This window comes from Kogia breviceps, chromosome 6 (assembly GCF_026419965.1).
Source record: "Kogia breviceps isolate mKogBre1 chromosome 6, mKogBre1 haplotype 1, whole genome shotgun sequence".
Taxonomy (NCBI): Eukaryota; Metazoa; Chordata; class Mammalia; order Artiodactyla; family Physeteridae; genus Kogia; species Kogia breviceps.
The window spans coordinates 11092770-11118807 of NC_081315.1; the positions used below are offsets into that span (position 1 = coordinate 11092770).

The following is a 26038-nucleotide window of genomic DNA, read 5'->3' on the forward strand; positions in this document are numbered from 1 at the left end:
CACAGAGAATCCCATACAGGATAAACCCAAGGAGAAACATGCTGAGACACATAGTAATCAAATTGGCAAAAATTAAGGACAAAGAAAAATTATTGAAAGCAGCAAGGGAAAAATGAAAAATAATATACAAGGAAACTGCCATAAGGTTAACAGCTGATTTTTCACTAGAAATTCTACAAGCCAGAAGGGAGTGGCATGATATACTTAAAGTGATGAAGGGAAGAACCTACAACCAAGATTACTCTACCTGGCAAGGATCTCATTCAGATTTGACAGAGAAATCAAAATCTTTATAGACAAGGAAAAGCTAAGAGAATTCAGCACCACCAAACCAGCTCTACAACAAATGCTAAAGGAACTCCTCTAAGTGGGAAACACAAGAGAAGAAAAGGACCTACAAAAACAAACCCAAAACAATTAAGAAAATGGTCATAGGAACATACATATCAATAATTAACTTACACGTGAATGGACTGAATGCTCCAAACAAAAAACACAAGCTTGCTGAATGGATACAAAAACAAGACCCATCTATATGCTGTCTACAAGAGACCCACTTCAGACCTAGGGACACATACAGACTGAAAGTGCGGGGATGGAAAAAGATATCCCATGCAAATGGAAATCAAAAGAAGCTGGAGTAGCTACACTCATATCAGATAAAACAGACTTTAAAATAAAGAATGTTACAAGAGACAAAGAAGGACACTACATAATGATCAAGGGATCAATCCAAGAAGAAGGTATAACAATTATAAATATATATGCACCCAACACAGGAGCACCTCAATACATAAGGCAACTGCTAACAGCTATAAAAGAGGAAATCGACAGTAACACAATAATAGTGGGGGACATTAACACCTCACTTACACCAATGGACAGATCATCCAGACAGAAAATTAATAAGGAAACACAAGCTTTAAATGACACAATAGACCAGATAGATTTAATTGATATTCATAGGACATTCCATCCAAAAACAGACTACAGTTTCTTCTCAAGTGTGCATGGAACATTCTCCAGGATAGATCACATCTTGGGTCACAAATCAAGCCTTAGTAAATTTAAGAAAACTGAAATCATATCAAGCATCTTTTCTGACCACAGCACTATGAGATTAGAATTGAATTACAGGGAAAAAAGCGTAAAAAACACAAATAAATGGAGGCTAAACAGTACGTCACTAAATAACCAAGAGATCACTGAAGGAATCAAAGAGGAAATCAAAAAATACCTAAAGACAAATGACAATGAAAACACGATGATCCAAAAGCTATGGGATGCAGCAAAAGCAGTTCTAAGAGGGAAGTTTATAGCTATACAAGCCTACCTCAAGAAACAAGAAAAATCTCAAGTAAACAATCTAACCTTACACCCAAAGGACCTAGAGAAAGAAGAACAAACAAAACCCAAAGTTAACAGAAGGAAAGAAATCATAAAGACCAGAGCAGAAATAAATGAAATAGAAAGAAAACAATAGCAAAGATCAATAAATCTAAAAGCTGGTTCTTTGAGAAGATAAACAAAATTGATAAACCATTAGCCAGACTCATCAAGAAAAAGAGGGAGAGGACTCAAATAAACAAAATTATAAATGAAAAGGAGAAGTTACAACAGACACTGCAGAAATACAATGCATCCTAAGAGACTACTACAAGCAACTTTATGCCAATAAAATGGACAACCTGGAAGAAATGGACAAATTCTTAGAAAGGTATAACCTTCCAAGACTGAACCAGGAAGAAACAGAAAATATGAACAGACCAATCACAAGTAATGAAATTGAAACTGTGATTAAAAATCTTCCAACAGGCTTCCCTGGTGGCGCAGTGGTTGAGAATCCGCCTGCCAATGCAGGGGACACGGGTTCGTGCCCCGGTCCGGGAAGATCCCACATGCTGTGCAGCGGCTGGGCCCGTGAGCTATGGCCACTGAGCCTGCGCTCCGCAATGGGAGAGGCCACAACAGTGAGAGGCCCGCATACCGCAAAAAAAAAAAAAAAAAAAAAAAAAAAAAAAATCTTCCAACAAAGAAAAGTCCAGGACCAGATGGCTTCACAGGTGAATTCTATCATACATTTAGAGAAGAGCTAACACCTATCCTTCTCAAACTCTCCCAAAAATTGCAGAGAAAGGAACACTCCCAAACTCATTCTATGAGGCCACCATCACCCTGATACCAAAACCAGATGAAGATACTACCAAAAAAAGAAAATTACAGACCAATATCACTGATGAATATAGATGCAAAAATCCTCAACAAAATACTAGCAAAGAGAATCCAACAACACATTAAAAGGATCATACACCACGATCAAGTGGGATTTATCCCAGGATGCAAGGATTCTTCAATATACGCAGATCAATCAATGTGATATACCATATTAACAACCTGAAGAGGAAAAACCATATGATCATCTCAATAGAGGCAGAAAAAGCTTTTGAGAAAATTCAACACCCATTTATGATAAAAACTCTCTAGAAAGTGGGCATAGAGGGAACTTTCCTAAACATATTAAAGGCCATATATGACAAACCCACAGCAAACATCATTCTCAATGGTGAAAAACTTAAAGTATTTCCTCTAAGATCTGGAACGAGACAAGGATGTCCACTTTCACCACTATTATTCAATATAGTTTTGGAAGTTCTAGCCATGGCAATGAGAGAAGAAAAAGAAATAAAAGGAATACAATTTGGAAAAGAAGAATTAAAACTGTCACTGTTTGCAGATGACATGATACTATACATCAAGAATGCTAAAAATGCCACCAGAAAACTACTAGAGCTAATCAATAAATTTTGTAAAGTTGCAGGATACAAAATTAATGCACAGAAATCTCTTGCATTCCTATATATTAATGATGAAAAATCTGAAAGAGAAATTATGGAAACACTCCCATTTACCACTGCAACAAAAAGAATAAAATACCTTGGAATAAACCTACCTAGGGAGACAAAAGACCTGTATGCAGAAAACTATAAGACACTGACGAAAGAAATTAAAGATGATACCAACAGATGGAGAGATATACCATGTTCTTGGATTGGAAGAATCAATATTGTGAAAGTGATTATACTACCCAAAGCAATCTACAGATTCAATGCAATCCCTATCAAATTACCAATGGTATGTTTTATGGAACTAGAACACATCATCTTAAAATGTGTATGGAGACAGAAAAGACTCTGACTAGCCAAAGCAGTCTTGAGGGAAAAACATGGAGCTTGAGGAATCAGACTCTCTGACTTCAGACTACACTGCAAAGCTACAGTCATCAAGAGAATATGGTACTGGCACAAAAACACAAACATAGATCAATGGAACAAGATAGAAAGCAGAGAGATAAACCCATGCACCTATGGTCAACTAATCTATGACAAAAGAGGCAAAAATATACAGAGAAAAGACAGTCTCTTCAATAAGTGGTGCTAGGAAAATTGGACAGCTACACATAAAACAATGAAATTAGAACACTTCCTAACACCATATACAAAAATAAGCTTAAAATGGATTCGAGACCTAAATGTAAGACTGGACACTATAAATCTCTTAGAGGAAAACATAGGAAGAACACTCTTTGACATAAATCACAGCAAGATCTTTTTTGATCCACCTCCTAGAGTAATGGAAATAAAAACAAAAAAAAACAAATGAGACCTAATGAAACTTCAAAGCTTTTGCACAGCAAAGGAAACCATAAACAAGACGAAAAGACAACTCCCAGAATGGGAGAAAATATTTGCAAATGAATCAACAAAGGATTAATCTCCAAATATATAAACAGCTCATGCAGCTCAGTATTAAAGAAACAAACAACCCAATCCAAAAATGGGCAGAAGACCTAAATAGACATTTCTCCAAAGAAGACATACAGATGGCCAAGAAGCACATGAAAAGCTGCTCAACATCACTAATTATTAGATAAATGCAAATCAACACTACAATGAGGTATCACCTCACACCGGTTAGAATGGGCATCATCAGAGAATCTACAAACAACAACTGCTAGAGAGGATATGGAGAAAAGGGAACTCTCTTGCACTGTTGGTGGGAATGTAAATTGATACAGCCACTATGGAGAACAGTATGGAGGTTCCTTAAAAAACTAAAAATAGAATTACCATATGACCCAGCAATCCCACTACTGGGCATATATATACCCAGAGAAAACCATAATTCAAAAAGACACATGCACCCCAATATTCATTGCAGCACTATTTACAATAACCAGGTCATGGAAGCAACCTAAATGCCCATTGACAGATGAATGGATAAAGAAGATGTGGTACATATATACAATGGAATATTACTCAGCCATAAAAAGGAACGAAACTGAGTCATTTGTTGAGACGTGGATGGATCTAGAGACTGTCATACAGAGTGAAGTAAGTCAGAAAGAGAAAAACAAATATCATATATTAACGCATGTATGTGGAACCTAGAAAAATGGTACAGATGAACCAGTTTGCAGGGCAGAAGTTGAGACACAGATGTAGAGAACAAACATATGGACACCAAAGTGGGAAAACTGCGGTGTGGTGGGGATGGTGGTGTGCTGAATTGGGCGATTGGGATTGACACGTATACACTGATGTGTATAAAATTGATGACTAATAAGAACCTGCAGTATAAACAAACAAATTTAAAAAACTAATACTAAACTTTCTTTGGGTTATTTGTATGGAAATATGTTAATATAAATGTTTCAGACATTACATGAAATTTCTAAAAATCGTATATGTTCTGGTATAATGTTATAAGTCATAATTCTAGTTATTACTTTAAAATGTATATCTCAAAAATAACTAAATTTCCTTGTCAATTGCATTATTATGAATTTTCATCAAATCTTTAACTGTGGTCATTTTTAAGTCTTTTGTCATTTATAGATAGTTCTCAGTGTACTCTGATGCTTTTGCAAATATGTTCCTATAAAAGGGTTTCATCTTCAAGGAATTCGTGGAAAAGACTGACAAGTACAGGTTTCTGGTAACTGACTATACTGCTGAACTGAATGAATAAGCATTTTCAGAACTCTAATGGAAAACTGATGAATTCATAAAAGTGCTAACAAAAGATCAAGATAAAAAAATTAATTACATGGGACTGAGTGAACTGAGGAGGATGATTATAATTTTTGTGACTTTCTGTTTGAAAAAAAAATCCCACAAGGACTCAGAGGCAAAAAAATATACAAATCAATTTTCACTGCAAAGTAAAGGAGCTGTTACAGTGGAGGATTACTGGACTGAATGTCAATATTATGGCATAGTATGAGTGTGTTTCGTGTTTGGTAATTGCAATCATTGTTGCTTTTGTTGTGGTCATCCATTTACAATGCTTGGTGTCAGTTTATTTACCTCTTGTAAAAATAAAATACAGTGTGTGTGTGTGAAAAAAAAAAAAGATCCAGGTAGTATATCAATCCATATAGATCAAAATAATCAACTCATCAATGAGAGAAAAATGTCAAGAGAAAGTACATTTCATATTAGGTAAGCTATATCAGTAAGGGGAAAAAACATCGTAGTAGATTCTTCTCTGGACTATATAAATATTAAGGAGCTACTGGTAAATGCCAGGTACTATTAGGATGAGTGGATTCAGCGTTAAACAAGACAGGCAATGAATGTCCCTGCCCTTATGAAACTTCTATTTTAGTTGGTTTGGGTGTAGAAGTAAGTATGGGTCAAAGTGTCTATTCTTGAACATAAAACATACAGTAATCTGCATTTTATGTTTTACTTACTTGATCTAGAGGCTCATTAGTAAGAAACCATAAACCTTACTCAGGAGGCATGTTTCTTCTCAGTATGAATTACCCAAGAGTTACTACTTAGCTTCTCCTGATAATTCTGGCTCACTTTAACATAATTTCATATACATCTCTTATTTAAATTCAAATTATAATGTTATTTTCAGTAATCTTTATAATTTATTAAAATACTATTTAATATTAGCCATTTTTCTAATGTAATACCATGTTTTTTCTACTAGGTATTGGAAATTGCTTCAAGTATTTCTTTTCCTTTAGGAACAATTCTAGTTGTAAAACAATACTATTTTTTGTTAAGTGGAGAACATTTGAGAAAAATATATCTTAAAATCAAATAAAATAACCAATCATATGCTAAATTTTAATCTATATAAGAAACTAGGAAGTTGTTGACTGATAACATTTTTGGCAATTACCAGTATAGTTCACACACATGAAATAAAGTTCAGAAAAACATTATGAAATTCATTAATCAGTGATTGAAACATTACTCGCCTCCTCATTAATTCTATCATGTCACCCTGCCTTAATGAAAACTGGGCTATGCACATTGGCATGATTACTGTATATATTCTTTGCATCAGATATAAGACAATTTTTAAATGTAATAAAACCCCTAAAATCAGGATAAATCTTACAATGTTTTCAACCGTGTTGCAGTTGCAGTGGAGTTTTTACATTGCTGTATGTGGATTTTATCATAGTTTCATATTGTCCTTTCTTCATTGAGTTATATGCTGTATTAGCACTACATGTGGTGAGTTACCAATAAGAATATTTTCAAAAAGCTTTTACTATGATTTGGTATTATAGCAAATGTTATTTTGTATGTGGAAAGCCAAGGAAAGAAATAAAGAGTATAACTTTGATATTAATGAAAAAATATTTGTACTTGCATTGCCTTCAAGTCCATACTCTCTTCTAAATTAAAAACCAAATGCTTTATGAAATCAAAAGAAGGAATATACTCACACATACATGAAGCTGTATCATTGAGACAAATGCAAAAAGACTATCAAACCTAAGAAAGGGAAGTGAAGACAGAAGAAATTTGAATGAGAGGCTGGTGTGAGTGATGAATGGGTCACACCACTGGTAAGGAAGGAATGTGGTTGTTATGTGTTTTTAATTAGCATCAGAAGTTTTGTTTGTTTTTTCCTTCTTAGTGGTATGTGAAATAATAATGTGTTTTAAAATCATTCATCTTGAATTCAATGAAATGCAGATTATATACTCCAGTGAAGAAATGAGAGGAAAAAAATTATAGGGAAGTAAAGAACTGATTTTATTATAATCTTCAGTTTTGACTGATTAATCACTAAATTTGCCATCCATTCATCTTTTACTAGGAACCCAAAGGATAGGTAATAAAATAACTCTTTGAGGGGCTTCCCTGGTGGTACAGTGGTTGAGAATCTGTCTGCCAATGCAGGGGACACGGGTTCGAGCCCTGGTCTGGGAAGATCCCACATGCCACGGAGCAACTAGGCCCGTGAGCCACCACTACTGAGCCTGTGCGTCTGGAGCCTGCAGGCCACAACTACTAAGCCTGCGGGTCTGGAGCCTGTGCCCTGCAACAAGAGAGGCCGCGACAGTGAAAGGCCCGCGCACTGCAATGAAGAGTGGCTCCCGCTCGCCGCAACTAGAGAAAGCCCTCGCACAGAAATGAAGACCCAACACAGCAAAAATAAATAAATAAATAAAAATAACTGTTTGACAACTAAATTGTCTAAAATCTAACCTAATTATATTAGTTTGTGGAAATTTAATTCCAGCTTTGAGAAAGATGTGGCTAGGTATATGCACTGAAACTTCCCTCTGGGGAAGTGATCTCAAGAGCTTCAGAAGAAATTAACATCAATTAGCAGCATGGTGAAAAAATTATTTCCCTCTGGACCACTGCAACCAAATACAAATTTTGTATATATATATATATATATGCAAAAATATATTTTTATATTTTGAATCAAAGGGGTCTTTCCTATGTCTGTCTATATAGAATTAAATATGTATTTAAATGTAGACTTTTAGAACTGGAAGATAATTGCATAAATGTTAGAGTTTCTTCAAGATCTAATTTTTATCTTCTATTTTCTTATCTCTTTCAATAGGTTCATAAATGAAGCCCAGAGAAATTAATTTCTTCATCAAAGTTCACACAGTTTGATAGCAGCACAGACAAGATTAGAGTCTTTGGCCCAAGGTTCAGTGTTTTTTCCATTAAGCCAATTATCCCATAATATATTAGGTACATAAGTAGGATAATGAATGTAGCGAATGCTGTGGTGTGCTCCCAAGTTCTCTCCTCCCCCACCCCAGTCACACACACATACACACACTCATACACACACACACATTTTCACAACTACAGCCTTCATTTTCCCAGTTGGTAAAAAAAAGTTGGCAGCTGATAGCATTCAAGTAAGTTCCTTTACCAAAAAAAAAAAAAAAAAAAAGCCTATTCATTCACGGTTGCACCCCTTTCCCAGATATTGCCAGTGTCCAGTAACTTGTTGATATAAGAGTATAAGGCTCCCAACCACTTGCCTAAATTGGGGACAAATCTGAGGAGTCATCCCAGCTTCCGATTTCCCTGTGTGATTATCTGAGAGTTTAATTGCACCGAGTTTAACTTCTCCCTCTGACACGCACTGCTTTCTTCATTACCCCACGGTGTTGACTTGAGAATACACTCTAGTAAACTTTTGTTTATTGTCTCAAATATTTGTCTCAGAATCTGTTCTAGGGAACCAAACCATAAAAATAAATGTAAAATTACTCAAGTATTCTGGAGTAAATTGCTGTGCTTTTAAAAGTTGAGATAGAAGTATTCAAAGTGGTTTAACTTCTAAAGGATGAAGCATCTATCAGAGAAACTTCTAGGTGTATTCACTTTTTTTGGTTACTATACTTATTGTTGCTGTCATCAAGATAACTATTCCTCAGGTATAATATTAGGCATTTTATACACAGTAGTTCATTAAGTTTTTTTTGGGGGGGGTGGGTAGGAGTTTATTAATTAATTTATCTATTTTTGCTGTGTTGGGTCTTCGTTTCTGTGCAAGGGCTTTCTCTGGTTGCGGAGAGCGGGGGCCACACTTCATCGCGGTGTGCGGGCCTCTCACTATCACGGCCTCTCTTGTTGCTGAGCACAGGCTCCAGACGCACAGGCTCAGTGGTTGTGGCACACGGGCCTAGTCGCTCCACGGCACGCGGGATCCTCCCAGACCAGGGCTCGAACCCGTGTCCCCTGCATTAGCAGGCAGATTCTCAACCACTGCGCCACCAGGGAAGCCCCATTAAGTCTTAACTATAATCCTGTATGTAGATACAGGTATGAATGTAAATCTTCCTTTCCCAGATGAGGAAATTGGAGATTTGGGAAGGGCAAGTAACTTACCATGGTCCCTTAGCTAGAAATTGTCTGATTCTGGTTGATTCTCTCATTAGACCTCAAGCTGCCTAAACGCAAGAGCTGGTTCTCTTATGAACAGTACTATTTCCTATCCCATAATATAGCACCTTGCTCTCAGTAGAGGTCAATAAATATTTATCAAATCAGCAAAGGAACCTTTATTTGTCTGACCCCAAATCCATGCCATTAGCCCCATGTGCTACGCAATCACCCATGTACACTATGAGCCCTAGACTTAATGGTGAACATCACAAAGAACTAATAAAAATAAAAGGAAAAGTCTAAGATGTTAAAAGCAAACTATGCTGAACAAACAGGGATGGGTGATTTAAATATGCATTAAAAAATAGATCATTTCATTTTGTTTCTTTTTATAGTAGATGCATATGTACCTTGTAGGATCAGCTGTTATACCAGAGAATAGTGAGTTTGCCTGTGGGATTGAGTCATTTGATCCCATTCAATATGTCTTACTAAAACTGTATATTCAATTTAATGTAATATATCCCAGGAGGGTTAAAATGATCACATAAAGAAGATGATGAACATTTCCCCAAATCTAATGTTAAAGTAACGGAAATGAAGTTTCCACTCATCTCCTCTGCTTTCCTAGGCAGCATGTATATAAATAGAATAGAAAGTTTTATTATCATGATGAATTTACCAATGGCTCTTTTGTTCTGAAACAAATTTTTTTCTCAGAGTATTTTATACCCATGATGTTTCTGACATTTGGATGTGATATTAGGCACAGTGTTTGAGGATCTTTCAATAACTGATTTAACAGTTAAGTAAGCATCTTCTAGAAGTCAAGTCACAAAGATGAAAAGAAAAGAAAATCTCACATTTCTAAGTAGGTCCAAATACCTAGCTTATTTCTTTTCCTCCCAAGCAAGTCCCTGAAACACCTTCTGTTAAGTCCTACAATGCTTCTTTCACACAAACAGGTAACCAGCCTTACTATCTCTACTGCAAACCAAGGGAAGAGTTGAAATGGCAAATTAGAAGTAATGGAGAGGGTCTGATATACGTAAGCACAAATTAAAAACTAGAATGGCAGCTTACTACAGACATTAAGACAATTTAAAGAGAGAAAGAAAAGACATGGTCAGCAAAATATCTCAATCTGAAATCACTTGAGTATAAAGACACCCTAAAGATATCCCCTAATAGAACTTACTTTTATAGAACATTGGGGATATTCATCTCAGTAATGATAATCTTGAAGCCTCAATTTAAGTTACAGTATGGTTCTGCATGTACTTTATTTTAGAAAAAAACATGTGATACATTTTAGAAATATTCCCATGGGAATACTGGGAGGAGAGTGCCTCAGTGGTTAATCCAGGAGACTGTCCATTTCTCACTCTCTGTAGAGTACACACTCACTGCGCTTCTGTTTTCTAGTCTGTGTAATGGGACCAGTAGAAGCTCCCTCAAGAGACTCTTGTGAAGGATAAATAAGGGCATCAGAAAGATGCTTGGCATATAAAACACACACAATAAATATATTATCTCAATGCTTGGCATATAAAACACACACAATAAATATATTATCTCAATGCTTGGCATATAATACACACGCAATAAATATATTATCTCAATGCTTGGCATATAATACACATGCAATAAATATATTATCTCAATGCTTGGCATATAATACACACGCAATAAATATATTATCTCAATGCTTGGCATATAATACACACGCAATAAATATATTATCTCAATGCTTGGCATATAATACACACGCAATAAATATATTATCTCAATGCTTGGCATATAATACACACGCAATAAATATATTATCTCAATGCTTGGCATATAATACACACGCAATAAATATATTATCTCAATGCTTGGCATATAATACACACGCAATAAATATATTATCTCAATGCTTGGCATATAATACACACGCAATAAATATATTATCTCAAGCAGATAAGCTATTTTTCAGCCAATATTTATCAAATGCTTAATATGTACCAGAGAATCGGGTCAGGAGGTTTAGATTGGAGATAGGAGAAGCAGACGACTTGAGGTTGCCTATTTGCAGTACATCAGCAAGGACTTGATTTAAAGGTATATGAGGAAAAAGAGAAAGGAAAGGTGATTTATAGATGTTGGCCTGATAGTGGTACCATTAGTGAGAAGGAGGGTATTTGGGGAAGAATAGGTTGCAGACTCAAAATCAAGTTTGTTTTTTTTGGTTTTGTTTTATGTCAGATTAGGAATGTTAATTAGTCAAAGTGATGATGCTGGATAAGTAAATTAGGGCTCAAAGTAGAGACCAGGTTTGGAGAATTGGTTTTCTAGGGAACGAACGATGAAAAGTTGGGTATTTAAAAACGATGCCATTTAGATGTCAGGTACACAGAAATTTTCATTGGCCCTTCAGCACATTTTGTACTAGCCTACTGCCATGTGCTCTATTCTCCTCTCTCTTACCTCTTTCTTTTCCCTTTTTTCCTCCTTCTTTGTAACAACAATAAATCCTTCATTTTTTTTTGCCACCAGAGCCATAAGCCAGCTAGTTAGTTTCTATCTCAATGTATTTTTCTAAACCAAGACAGTGCTCTCTTCAAGAGGAATTCTGGCGCCAGTTTGTAACCTTCGCTTCCTCCACAACATGATTCAATAAGCTATGTCTTGCCCCTGTAATTAGAGTATAATCTTCTTGTGAGAAAGCAGATGGGCCTATACTCATGGACCTGATTTTGATGAATAAAGTACATCCAAAAGTCTAAATGCTGAAATTTCTTTTAAGTGCCCTATTGTTCTCTGTAGGTCACCGGAGTGACTTCTTTTTTAGTTCCTTACATTTCTAGGTTACCGCTTTGCTGATACAAATCATGATACTGATCATTCTAAAACTCTGAGCGTACACTCAAGTAAATATAGCATATTAAATCCAACAAAAATGTATAGATTCATATATAGATGTTCATTACTTATTAAAATAACATGTATTCTCAGAGAAGATTATAGAATTCAAACTTAGGAAATTAGATAAACACATTTCAAAATGCCTTTTAATTCAACTCTGAAAAGAAATGAGCTATCAAGCCATGAAAAGACACCAGGAAACCTGAAACGCATATTACTAAGTGAAAGAGGACGACCTGAAAATACTACATACTGTATGAGTCCAACTCTGTGACACTCTGAAAAGGCAAAACTATGGAGACAGTAGTTGCCAGTGGTGGGGAGAGATGAGTGGGGAGAGCACAGGGGATTTTTAGGGTAGTGAAAATACTCTGTACGACAATATAATAATGGAAAAATGTCATTATTCGGTGTGTCCAAACCCATAGAATGTAGAACTCCAAGAGTGAACCCTAAGGTAAGCCATGGACTTTGGGTAATTATGCTGTGTCAGCATGGGTTCATCCTGGGTAAAAAGTCACACCATTCTGTTGAGTAATGTTGATAATGAGAGAGGTTATGAATGTGTGGAGGCAGAAAGAAGGTCTATGAGAAATTTCTGTACCTTCCTCTCAATTTTGTTGCCAAGTTAAAACTGCTCTTTAAAAACGTATTTTAATAAATGCCTTTTAGAGTAAATTATTCATTTAACCACTCTTTACAGTAGAATTGCACTGGGAGATACAATCTCATGGAAAAGAGAAAATAATTCTATTGATATTTTTAAAGCCTTGTTGAAAACTTACGATTTTGGACACAAATGCGAAAGCAACAGTCTGCTGTGTGTGCTATGAACGTAGTTTTTAAAGACATCTTTTCTTTTCCATGTCTTTACCTCAGGCTACATATCGAAATCGAATTGTGAGCCAAAGTCTCAGCACAAGGGACAGAAAAGCAATGCATACTCCCACCGAGGACCGTTTTAGATACTCAGCAGCGGACCAGACAAGCCCCTACAAAAGCAAGACCTGTCAGCTCTCCAGTCTATGTTTAAGCAGTTTTTTGAAGGAGAAGGAACTAGTGGAAGTTATCAAACACTCCAGAGGAACTTACGAAACCCTCACGTCAGAGGTCACCCAGAATTTACGGGCTACTGTAGGGCAGAACTGTCTGAAACCAATAGCTAAGACCGAAGGGCTCTCCACGTTCTCAGAGAAACCAAAGGACCAAGCTGCTGTAGCCCGACAGCATTCAACCTTTACAGGCAGGTTTGGACAGCCGCCAAGAGGACCAATCTCTTTACACATGTACAGCAGAAAGAATGTTTTCCTCCATCACAATTTACACACAACTGAGCTGCAGGCTCTAGGCCAGCAGGATGGGTGATTAAATCACCCTATTCCTGTCTCTGGGTAGTGTTTCTCGTGCATAGCTCATGTTTAAATTTTCATGTATTTTTTATTACTTTTTATTTTTAGTTATAAACAAAGAATTTTACTTTTTTTTTTTTTTAGAATGAGGGTTCAAGCATGTTAATTGAATTAGGTTTAATACCTTTGGAGACTTTATTATATATATGTATAATAAATGAGACCATTTTGCTGGTTTATATACAGGCCATAATTTATTTATCACTGATATGCATTGAAGTTTCAGAAGGTAATATCAAATAGCACTCTGTTCACTTAATGGTGTTACTGTGAAAATAGATGTGCAGAATAAATAGATAAAGGGATTGTAAGGAATTTTAAATTATATAGTTAATAGAAAGAGAAAAGAGGGATTTTAAAGTCTTGTATGTGGTGGTGTATTTATTTGAAGAATGAAGCTTGCTTGCATATAACCTAGAGATGCGTTTGTCTCTCTATTACATACAATCAAGCTTATCTTGCCATATGATTAAGGGGGAAATGGTATTTCTTTTATCCTCTAAGTGTTTAGTTCACACTAGTTCACAAAGGATTTCAGACTGAGTAATTGCTAGCCAAATAGAGAATGACAGCTCTGATCTTCGAAAAATTTTGCTTTTAGTTTTTGCTATTGATGTTGAAGTACTATGACATAACACAGTGAGGTGGTAATGTTGCCTGAATTTTGTCAAATGATGCATAAAGCATGACATGCTACACTCTTTGAGTCACTGTCATGGCTATATCACCATAGTTTTTAAAAATTTGAGGAATAGAACATTCTAAGAAAATTATTTTACTTCACTTTCCTTACATTTTAAAATTTTACACTTTTTTAAAATGTGTGTCCAATTTTGCTTTATATACATTAACCCATATCAATTACTCTACACGATGAATTGAGGAAGAGAAAGTCAGTTTCTTGGTAGCCCAGTTTACACTATCTTTTTTGACTATTCAGTCATCTAGATTTAGAGGAAAACGTAAAATATATGTAAACTTCAGCAATTTGATCTTAGAAATAAACCTCTAATAGGAATACTTAACTCGTTTGATGGCAAATATTTCTCTTTAACAAACAAGGCATAATATGTTTTATACATAAGTGCACGTGAGATAAATAATTCCTTTATGTTTAATCAATAATAGAGCTGTATGCGGCTATAGAAATAAATAAAAATTTTTTAAATGACCAGTAGGAATCAGGGTTGCAGTTTTCTTATACAAAGGTAAAAGCTAATAATGGAATCCATATTAGGCATAGTCCATGCAAATTGAAATTGTCATACCTACTGCATGATCTGTTTCCCTTGTGCTCTCTGACAGAATCCATGAAATGAATAAAGGGAAACTGAGATAGCAGTTTTAGCATGGCATCTGACTAACCTGCTTAAATTAAAGCTATGTGTGAAATGCATCTCCTAAAGCAAAAGTGCATTTGAGCTCTATGCTTTGGGGAAAAGCCATTAGCTATCCCCTCACTAGCTTTAACTATTAAACTTTAACCACTTTTCAAACTTTGATTAGAATTGATAAGAGTAAAGAGTTTAGTGGATATGCTAGATTTGTAATTTTGGTTTTCCAAAGGAAAACACATGTGCATCAAGACAAATGTTTGCCAAATGTTTTCTTTTTTTGTGTGTTTGTAACTCTGCCAAAAGAGAATAATGCACACTGCAATTTGCTTTGCTTAATGAGACTGCTATCTAAAATTCCCACTATACTTTAGAAGTTATAATATTCATGCAGACAGACATTTTGGGCTGAATGGTATTTAAGAAATGATAGAAAAATTATGATTATTAATTGTGGTATTCAGCTTCATTTGTCCTAAAAGTTGGTGTGTGTTGCTAGAGTATTTGAAGTCTGTAAATAAGTCAGAACGGTAAAATAATCAAGGATTTTTTTCCCAGGATATGGAAGAACTATGTATCACAAATAATGTTTTTGATTTGGACTTTTGGAGCTTATAGTTTTGCTTTCCTGGAAGATAGACTTTTGAATTATACTTTGTAAAAAATAATCTATTTAAGAAAATCTGTCATTTAATAGACATTTTAAGAGATGTTTTAAATGCTAGTATTTTCTTGAAAAATCTTTTTTAAAGCAGCAACATTCAAAAAGAAAACCTGGGTTAAACAGTTCAATTTTAAAAGGAGGGGTATTTTTTGGAAATATCATCTTAAAGCTGTTTTGTATCAGTATTTTCAGCATTGTTATAATATTATTTGTAATACTACGTGTAACTCAGGCCTGGAGAAGGTGTAAGCCCACTATGCTAATATACATCAGTAACTGTAAAACAGGGGTTCTTTGCAAGTTCCTCTTGTGTATATAGAGTACTTAAGTGGGCATTCTTTCAGCAAATTGATTTCTTTGTACTAAAATCTCTAGTTTTCTAAGACAGTTCCATGTATAAAAATGATTTATACATTTCTCCAAGGCGGTACATATCCAAAGACATGACACCAGGGGGAAAAAGTGCTTGTTTTTCTGATGGAAGCAGTTGTCTTTTCTTTCCCTTCCTGTTTCTCTGTGCATGTGTATGTGTAGCTAAGCCTAAGTAACTCTGTAAAATTTCTGCTGCAAATCTTCTTTTCTGAATTTAGAACGTGTTTTAAAGGACACTTAAGACGAGATATTCCTTAAGGAAAAGCTGTTTCCACCTGAAATAAACTGTTCTCATTTTTGTAATTATTGGAACATGCAACTGTATTTCTATGAAGTCATTGATTTTTTTTCAAATAATTTTATATGCTAACAGAGTCACAGCAAAATTATTATCTCTCCAAACTATTTTTTTCTTCTTAGAAGCACCATAGTCTTTGTGCAAATGACACCATGAAACCGTAGCTGCAGTGCTAAAGGTGTGAATCTACCAATATCAATATGCTCAGGGTAAGGACCTAGGGCCACATATCATTCAAGTTGTTTTTATTATTTATTGATTGAGATATAAATAAAATAGCCAGCCACTAGTCAACAATAAACATTTGTAGACATGCCCACACTTACTTAAAATGTTTACCAAGATTTTCTTAATCAATCTGGGTTTATGACCTGTGTTTTACACCATGTATTTCCCAAGATTACAACCTAGCCTATTGTCATTAATTTTCTGAGTGTTACTGAATTCAAAGTAATTAATTGAATTCAAAGAAAATTTCACATTTTGTTTTGTTTATTACCTTGTGTGTGTTTAACAGAGATAACACTTCCACTAAAAAGAGTATTTTCTTTTTATTATCATGTATTTAAGGATAAGGTAAATAATCAAGATACATGATCATATTCCACCAGTCCTCCCAAGACCTTTCTGAGTAACTTAGTTGCTGATGGAATAGTAGGAACAGTTTATTGAATGGTGACATTTATTATCACCTTTCTCATTATTAAGAAGTAGTAAGTAACCCACTAGAGTGGGTAACTTGGAATACTGGCTATAGTCTTATAGTCTAAATTTTGTTCTACTTTTCCACTTTTAGAACTTTGTATTCCAGATACCTGTAGAAGTAGGAAGTGCTTCAAAACAGCACTTCCAACTCCATTAAACCACCTGTAGATCAACGTGGACAAAGAAAGGGGGTTGCCTGGAGAGGTGCTGTCTGTGATCGCCATTCTTATCCCTGAATTACATTCCCCACAGCCGGAGGCTTTTCCCTGGTGATATAGCCATTTAAATACAGTACGGATTCATTTATTCTAAGGATTTTGATTGCATTCTGGAACTTGACTCTATTTAGGCTTTATTATCAAATCCTTTTATATATTTTCTTTTGTACCCCAAGAAATAATTCAATCACACATAATATTTCTTTGGTAATTTACTCCTCCTGGAATTTAAACTCTTTTCTCTTGTTCTTTTTCCATGTGCTAATTCTGTCATGCCAACACTAGGCTATAACTATACACATGGCAGGGATGATAGAAAATATAAACTAGTTGGGTTCTTACAAAAAGTTGAATTGAGAAAATATAAACTAGTTGGGTTCTTACAAAAAGTTGCATTGCACTGTAGTGTAAGAGCAAAAGGCCAACTATCTACCAACTCAACAAAGAAGCCCTCTTTAACAATATACATTAACACTGCCAAATTTTTATTTTTCAAACCTCAATCTGTGCCAAGTTCTTTCACCAATAGATCACAAACATATCCACCAACTATTTATTGACAATAAATTTGATCTTGCTCAGAACCCACTTGCTCAGTACCAAGTAGTATAGCCCCAAAATATGTCAGAGATCTCATTTTCCAGGTGTGTTATATATAAAAAGAATGAAGGCATTTCACCCTACTTCAGACCTGAAAATTTTCCCGTAGAAATTAAGACAATGAAAATTCTTACTAATACAAAGTGGGTTTCATCTACCTAACTAATCTAGAATGTGGGATATCATGGTTCCTTTTAGAGAACTTTCAGTCTAGCCCCATTAACTTCACCAATTTAACAAACATACTTTTCCTCTTGGACATAAAATTCAAGAAAAAGAATTTTCTACATCTTATCATCCTTTCCAAACATTACCTCATTGCTTTGGTAAACTCAGGTTGCTATTACAAAATACCATAGAGTGGGTGGCTTAAACAATAGACGATTATTTTCCACAGCTCTATAAACTGGAAGTCTAAGATAAAGGTGCCAGCTGATTCAGTTCCTAGTTTAGATAGCTTTGTTCTTCTCACTGTTTTCTCACACGGCAGAGAATAAACAAGCTGTGGTCTTATGAGGTTGCTAATCCCATCATGGGGCCCCTCCCTCATCCAAACCTAATTACTTTCCAAAATCCCCACCTCCATGTTCCATCACATTGGGGTTAGGGCTTCAACATATATTTGGGGGGAACACAAATGTCCAGTCCATAGCATTCATTTTCATCCTAGTAAGTTTGCTATTGTTTTACTCACTTTATAGATGAGATCAGAAAGGTTAGGTCATTTGCCAGGGACACACAGCATGCATGTTTAACTAAACTGGATTTCATAGCCCTTGATCTTTCCATTTATACTATGCTTATCTACAGAGTTAGGCTTCCTCCCAAGGAGGCAGAATGATTCAAGCAAATATGTGCTGTCTCAATTTGCTGTACTCCTCTTAAAAATTCTATTGCTATTGCTAGGAAAGAAAATCTGAGCAATGATCTATTTTAGCAAACCAGAAAACTACTCACTCCAAAGCTTTTCTTAGAACAATTATTGATGTTTAGATCAATAAATATAGAATCTGGAAAGCACTTACTATATTTCAAGGTTACTTCTAGAAAATCTGACACCCTAATTTTCTTTCCTACTTTCCTTGAAGGCAATTGGGAAAAATAGAAATAATTGCATGCTGTATTTTTTAAAGTAGAGAGCCAATAAAGTGTCCAACATAAGGAAAACATACAATAAATGAAAAATAACCTAATTATCAGATTATCTTACTATTTCCTTCATTTTCTAAGGATATTGATATAAACATCATTGAATTTGATGTTTGTGTTGCCTTATATACATTTTTTAAAAAGATAGTTACAAAATTAGATATTTGTATCTAACAAAAATTACAACTGATTTAAAGTTCTTTAAATATTCAGAAGGAACTGAAATTAAATGGGAAATAGAAATTTATTTGCTCTAGATTTTTAAATACATTTTATTTTGTAGTTAATCATATATACCTAAATAAGGTCTAAATAAGATGTAATCCCACCATGAATTGTCTCTTCCAAAGTCTTGTTTTCAGGAATGCAAGAGAACTGGAATATTAACTTACCTAGATCCTATGTTTAAGGGAAAAAGGACTATTCAATATATTCTAATATATTTGGGTCTGAGATTATTAACATTTGTAATAATTTTTTCTATTCTCTAAAACTAATGATTTAGTGAGATAGATAATAAAAAGCAAATTACTCTAGAAATTACAATTTTTAGTAATATTGAATGCCATAGTATAATTTCTTTCAAGGCTTTTAATTTCCCAAAGAAGAGTGATTTTATTTAATGGAAAGTTCACCATTTGACTAGTATTCTGAGAAAAGATTGATACACTTAAGCATGACGATTAGAAAAATATGCATAATCCCTCTGCAAAATAAATTTTAAAACAGCAAATATGTTGTGTGGTACTTGACTGCTTTTATTATGACATTAATTTGTTCTGAACCTGTCTTAGTGATAGATTGGTTTACACATGTATTCACACTGAGCATAAAGTAGTGTGATTTATTTCTAGGTTCTTGAAGTCGTGCTCATTGAGAAGAGGCAAATCAGCCACTTACTTCATTAACCAGTTGACTTCTATTTCCACATCCTTTGCCACCATGCTTTTTTCTTCATTTCTGATATATGGTAGTAAAGTACAATATCTCAGAGACCACTGGGGGAATATGATGCTATCATTTCATTTTAATCCATGTGTGGACTCTCTTATTCTGAACTATATTCTTCATTTTTTACAACTGGGCAGAATTCAAAATATATCTTAGAGTGTTTTGACTTTATAATTCATGAAACTGTTTATTCTATGTTTTGTAACAATACAAAAGATTATTTTGTATTATTCTAAATTCTCTCTCTCTCTCTCTCACACACACACACAGAGTTTTCTAAAATGACTGAAAGATGGATGATTTAGAATAGCTACTCAAGAATTTGAAGCAGTGCATGAATATGTATCCATCTGGCATCTATAACAGCCAATAGGGAAGAACATACACTTAAAATGCTGCTGCAATGCCTTAAAAGCATACCTTTAATGTTTTATGTTTAAACTCATCAGATATTCTCTATAGCCTCACAACTTCAGAGTCAATTGTGCTCCTCTGGTGTATGCTTTATATAATGTGATTTCAAAAAGCTGAAATAAACCAGTATGATACATTTTATAATTTATTTGTAATATGACCTATGGTTTAAGATTCAATCCATTTTCCTGACCACAGGAAGAGTTTCTCTTTGATTCTGAACTCTATTTTCTATAAAGAATGTCAAGAATCACTGTAATTTTTAGTTAAATTAGTGAAGGTACTAAATTTTAGGGGTTATTTTGAAGACTTTATGAGAACGTGTAACCTCCACTTCTAAATTCTGTTGTCAATCATTTACAAACCCTTTGGTTATGATTAAAATCAATCAGTACTTTCTTGTGGATGAATTATACAGATATTTCTCTTTAAAATTTCAATTGTAAAACAGTCATTTAAAAATATTTAAAATGGAATATTGATGTATATAGTGTTTATACATTTTTTCAAATAGTCTCATTTTAATCTTACTTTAAATGGGTGTACATATCTCATTCCATTTTACGCTTATTTCTCTCATATAAAAAATGCTTTGACATTTGTAGAGATATTATCAATTGACCAGGCATCACAGCATTAAATGTACAGAAGTGACACAATAAACATCATGGTTTAAGGACAATTTGAAAATCAAATCACACTTCAGAAGATGACCATGAAAGTAGAACCAACCTTTACACAGAAAGTTAATTTAATTGTAATTTAGCCAAGTGAGCACTTTGTTTAGTCTCATTTGTAGGTCTTCCCCATACCCTTAATTTCACAAGAGGAGAGAGTATTGCTTCCATTAAAAGCATTACTTATAATACACTGGTGATCATATGACCAAAAAAATAATAATGATGATGCTAGAAGATGCTTTTGCACATTGTGATTCATTGCTAGGGTTTGGGTTGATTCTGTTTATTTTTCATTTCACAGATTCTTATACATGAAAACGGAAATATTTAAGTAAAGTTTACTTTTAGTTAGAAACCGTGTTGAAGGTATTATTTCTTATGCCAGTTGGGACTCTACATTATTATTTTCTATAAAAGGAGAGCTGGACAGAGGAGGGATATACATGTAAACTCGGTCTTGAAATCTGGTGAACAGTGAAATATAACCACATCCTAGAAATTCACCTATATGGCTTACATTAATGAGTCTAAACTGGATACATTAGGTCAGAGGCTGATAAGAGTTTTACCCTTACACACAGAACAGATGGCTCAAAAGTACGTCCTCGGGAATTCCCTGGTGGCACAGTGGTTAAGAATCCACCTGCCAATACAGGGGACATGGGTTCAATCCCTCGTCTGGGAAGATCCCACATGTTGTGGAGCAACTAAGCCCGTGCGCCACAACTACTGAGCCTGCTCTAGAGCCCGCAAGCCACAACTACTGAGCCCATGCACCACAACTACTGAAGCCCGCACACCTAGAGTCCGTGCTCCGCAACAAGAGAAGCCACTGCAATGAGAAGCCCGCTCACTTCAATGAAGAGTAGCCCCTGCACACAGCACTGAAGACCCAATGCAGACAAAAATAAATAAATTTATTTTTTAGAAAAGTTTGCCCTGATAGCTTTTAGATCCAAATATCACTTGAGTAAATTTGATAAAACTGTAGTACTATCTCACCAGCCATAATCACTGTTTTGTATTTAAATTCCAAAATAAGAATATTTATTGGTAAAGAAAACATGGCTAATATGCAGAGACTTCTATGTTGCTAAAAACTGAATTTAAAGATTTTAAACAGTGTACTGAAGGGCTGTCTTGTGTGTGGAAACTAAAATGAAGAGAGAGTATTTATAACTGCCTAAGAATAGACATTGGCTAATGAGATTATATTATTACATTTTGTTGAAATTAAAGTAATAGTTTAATATCTACCTGAATTATAATAGAAAGTCAGAAAGACAATAAAAAGAATTAGTAGAACACAAGAAGTTGATGCAGAATATTTGAAGATCAACTTAACCCAACATCTGATTAATTCAGTGAGAGTTACATCAACCTCCACTTTCAGAAATAAGGGTTGAATGTAGAGGTTTCCACAGGAATCTTTCATAGTGACGTCCCGGAACCAATACAGTCATTCACATCAACTCATTCACATGACAGATAAGCCTATTACATGAATCAGGATAATCATGCTATTACATTAAACATAAAATTGGAGTCACTGGAAACATGCAATTTGGTTTTGTCCCCAAGATGATTATATTAATCTTTCAAAGGAGAGTGTACAAATACTTCTTAGAAAGGAATTAATCACATTGTTAGGAATAGGTTCAAATATTTATAGCCCTTGAACTGTTCAACTGCAGGAGGTGATAAAACACTTTCCCAATATATCTAATGATAGTATATTACGATGAACAGAAAACAATGCCTCTTCTGAGTATTGGTTATGGAGTATTGATGCTATGCTTAGCTGACAATCAGAGGTGGCAAAAAAATGTCACTGCTTAACATTTGAGAAGTATATCATATAGAGGATGGGAACAGTTACAAATGGCCAAAGTCTTTGTTATTTTGTTTTTGTTATATCGTAAAGAGTCAGGGTGTTCCAATTCTCTCTCTCCAATAATTCCTTAATGAGATAGCAGCCTTATAAATTACCTCCTTTAAGCTTTCTCTTGACACGTGCATGAAAGCCTTAAATCCTAGATTAGTAATAATAGACCCTCAATTTTCCACTGAAATTTTTAATGTTAAAAGACCTCCTCCACACTTTGGGGCAGGTAAAATAAAAATTGAATATAAGATTTAAAATTAATAGGGTTGCAGTCACTCAGAAAAATTTATCAACACTTTAGAGAATTTTCCTTTTTTAATTTTTATTAAGGACAAGTTTAGTATTCCTGAATGAAGCCGTTCTGTTAATGCACTACAGTACATGCATAACCAGCTACATTCATGCATGTGCAACCCACCTGTATGTATGCTTCCCTACCATCTGTCAAATTGTGTGTTCTGCAGTTAGGACATAAAGACAAAATTATAATTTGCCTGTGCTCAGTGGTTTAGATTATGTTTCATTTATTCGCAGAGAAATAGTGGTTAGGGGCTCTGTCTAGTGCCCTGAGATGGATTCTTATTGATTTTAATAATGCCTAACAATTACTGAGTGTTGTCCTATATATATAGGCAGGCACTATATTAATTGGTTAACATAAAATATAAATAAACATAAATTTAAATATTAAAAAAATAAAAACATGGATTTTCTTATTAAATCCTCACAACAAGCCTTGGTAAGTATTCATATTATTCTTCCTATTTTTACCTTTGAGAACAATAAGGATTATGAATTTGTCCCAAGTCACATAGCCTAGAGGCCTAGATGGCTGCTATAGCAGACAGTGCTGTTCTATATAAACACAGGAAAGAGCAAAATTATTTCTACCAGACCTATTAAGAAAGGTTTCTAAATAATCTGAGCAGTCGCCTTATATGTTAAACAGAAGTTTGAGATAGAAATATAGAACCATTTTAAGTTATCCTAGTGTTACCATACCTGCATAGCAAAGGGAAAAAGGCCACTGAATACAGGCTCTGGAGTGAGAAAGCAGTAACTCTGAATGTTGGCTGCATAGCTTACTTGTTATACAGACTTGGCAAAATTATCTAATTCTGTAAATCTTCAATTTTCTCATTTGTGAAAATGTGGCTAATAATTCCTACCACAAAAGATTACTTTAAAGACTAAATTAGATAATATATATGAGAAAATCTATCACAATAGCTCACATTTATCATTTAAAAACTTTCTAATTAATTTTATCTACTGTAGTTGTCCTACAGAATCTCTGTGAGTTCTTGGGCCATTAGAAAACCACATGACTTTGGCAAGTCACACAAAGCAGACTTAAAAGGCACCAGTTTTCTTTATATTTGGAATATCATCACTATGAATAAGTGTGCAAGCTTTTCATGATATTCACAAACCAACTCTTAGAAATAATTCCCAAGATAATTGCTTAAGATGTGGTTCATGGGAGTGCTAGGATGAAGGGGTTAGGACTACAGTCACTGGACCAATTCACTTATAATTAAACCTCACAGCTTAGTATTGAAAAGGTACACATTTCTACCAATCTTGCAAAGAATAGTAAATTCTATTAGGTATATAATCTAGAAATTTGAAAAAAATCCAAAGCTACCAAGGACTGTTAAGATTATTATAAATCTGCTTTCAAATTAAGGACAATATAGACCCATTTTACTTGTAAATAGGAAGGAAAAAGAAAATTTTAGATTCATTTTACTTATGAACATGGAAGAAAAATTCCAAATAAAATATTAGACAACTGAACCAACATTAAACAAATATATCAACCATGAGGGTTCATATCAAGAATACAAAGATACATTTTCAACATCTGAAAAAATCAATGTAACCCATCATAAAAAATTAGAGGGGAAAAAAATCACATAATTATGTCAACAATTAGTGTCTAAAAAAGCTCTTGATGATGATTAACCCATCTTTAGGATAAAAAACATAGCTGACTAAAATTGAAAGAAACTTCCATAAACAAAATATAATTGACAGATTATCTGTTTCATCTCCAATTTATAAAGATCTTGGAAATTACGATTCCAATCCTTAACAACAAGGAAAAGCTAAACAAACTGAAAATCAATGATATTTCTTGGACCCAGGTCAAGAGAACTAGGTTGCAAGGCAAACGGCAACCCTGAAATATGAAAATGGTCAAATCCAGAAAATCACAGCCAATATCAGTTTACCTGGAGCAGACACTGCTAGAGAGATAAGCCAACACAAATACTTAAATTGTAATTTTAATGAGTTGTTGGAGTTTGAGTGTGGATTGGCATAAGTATAAGAAACTCATAGGAACACAGTCTTGGGAGGACCTCACACTTTCATGAGTTTTACATCCAAGAAATCTACCAAGTTCTTATGATAAAGGTCCAAGAATGATCTCCTCCTGGCTCAGGCTGGGGAGAAGAAGAATCATCACTGTAAAATATGCCCAGAGCATTCTCACTAACAAAGTCTATTCTGCAGGAAAAAATACGGGCAATTTGTACCATCTGAGTGAAGGTTATTTCTCCTACTCTAGTCTCCTCTAGTTTTTCTGTCTTACTTAAGGGGTAGGGAGAAGCTAAGAAATTCTTGTGAAGGTAACAGCCCAGGAACAAAGGACAGATTTCAGCTTTCCCTCTCCTACAACTTACCACTGCACCTACAGGGCCCCAATATAACTGTGAATTACAGCTGAAATCACTACAAAGTATAAACTCTCTGAAGAGAATTACTTACAGAAGCCAAAGTCAACAAATGAGACAAAAGCAAGGACACTTGAGGAATTTGAAGCCTCTGGCACATATTGCTACAGAAAACAATAAATACAGGCCAATATTAGCCATAGTAACATAAAACCTCTTACTATTTATCTCAATTCTTATTACTCAATACACCGTGTTTGGTGGCTTAGTCAGTTTGGGCTGCTATAACAAAACTCCATAATCTAGGTAGTTTACTGACAACAGAAATTTATTTCTTACAGTTCTGGAGGCTGGATGTCTGAGATCATGATGCCAGCATAGTCAGGTTCTGGTGAGAATCCTCTTTCTGTTTGCGTATGGCTGACTTCTCATTGTATCCTCACATGGTCAAAAGGGCAAGAAAGCTTTCCAGGGATCTCTTTTATAATGGTGCTAATCCCATTCATGAGGGCTTCTTCACCCTCATAACTTAATTATCTCCCAAAGAACCCTCTCCTTTCCTAATACCATCACATTTGGGATTAAAAATTCA

At 34.7% G+C, this 26038-nt stretch overlaps 1 protein-coding gene across 8 annotated transcripts in view; it reads left to right on the forward strand.

The window, feature by feature from the left end:
- The window catches only part of CCSER1 (coiled-coil serine rich protein 1), a 1267249-nt gene extending 1251066 nt beyond the window's left edge, over window positions 1-16183 (forward strand). For 4 of the 8 annotated variants that reach the window (XM_059067337.2, XM_059067338.2, XM_059067340.2 and 1 more), the window contains one exon: window positions 12966-13546. In XM_059067337.2, the coding sequence (XP_058923320.1) occupies window positions 12966-13451 (486 nt within the window). In that variant the 3' untranslated portion in view covers window positions 13452-13546. Of the gene's footprint in view, window positions 1-12965 lie in introns of all 8 variants that reach the window. The other 4 variants (XM_059067341.2, XM_067035511.1, XR_010840963.1 and 1 more) reach the window with 3 other exon arrangements.
- The last annotated feature ends 9855 nt before the right edge of the window (window positions 16184-26038 follow it).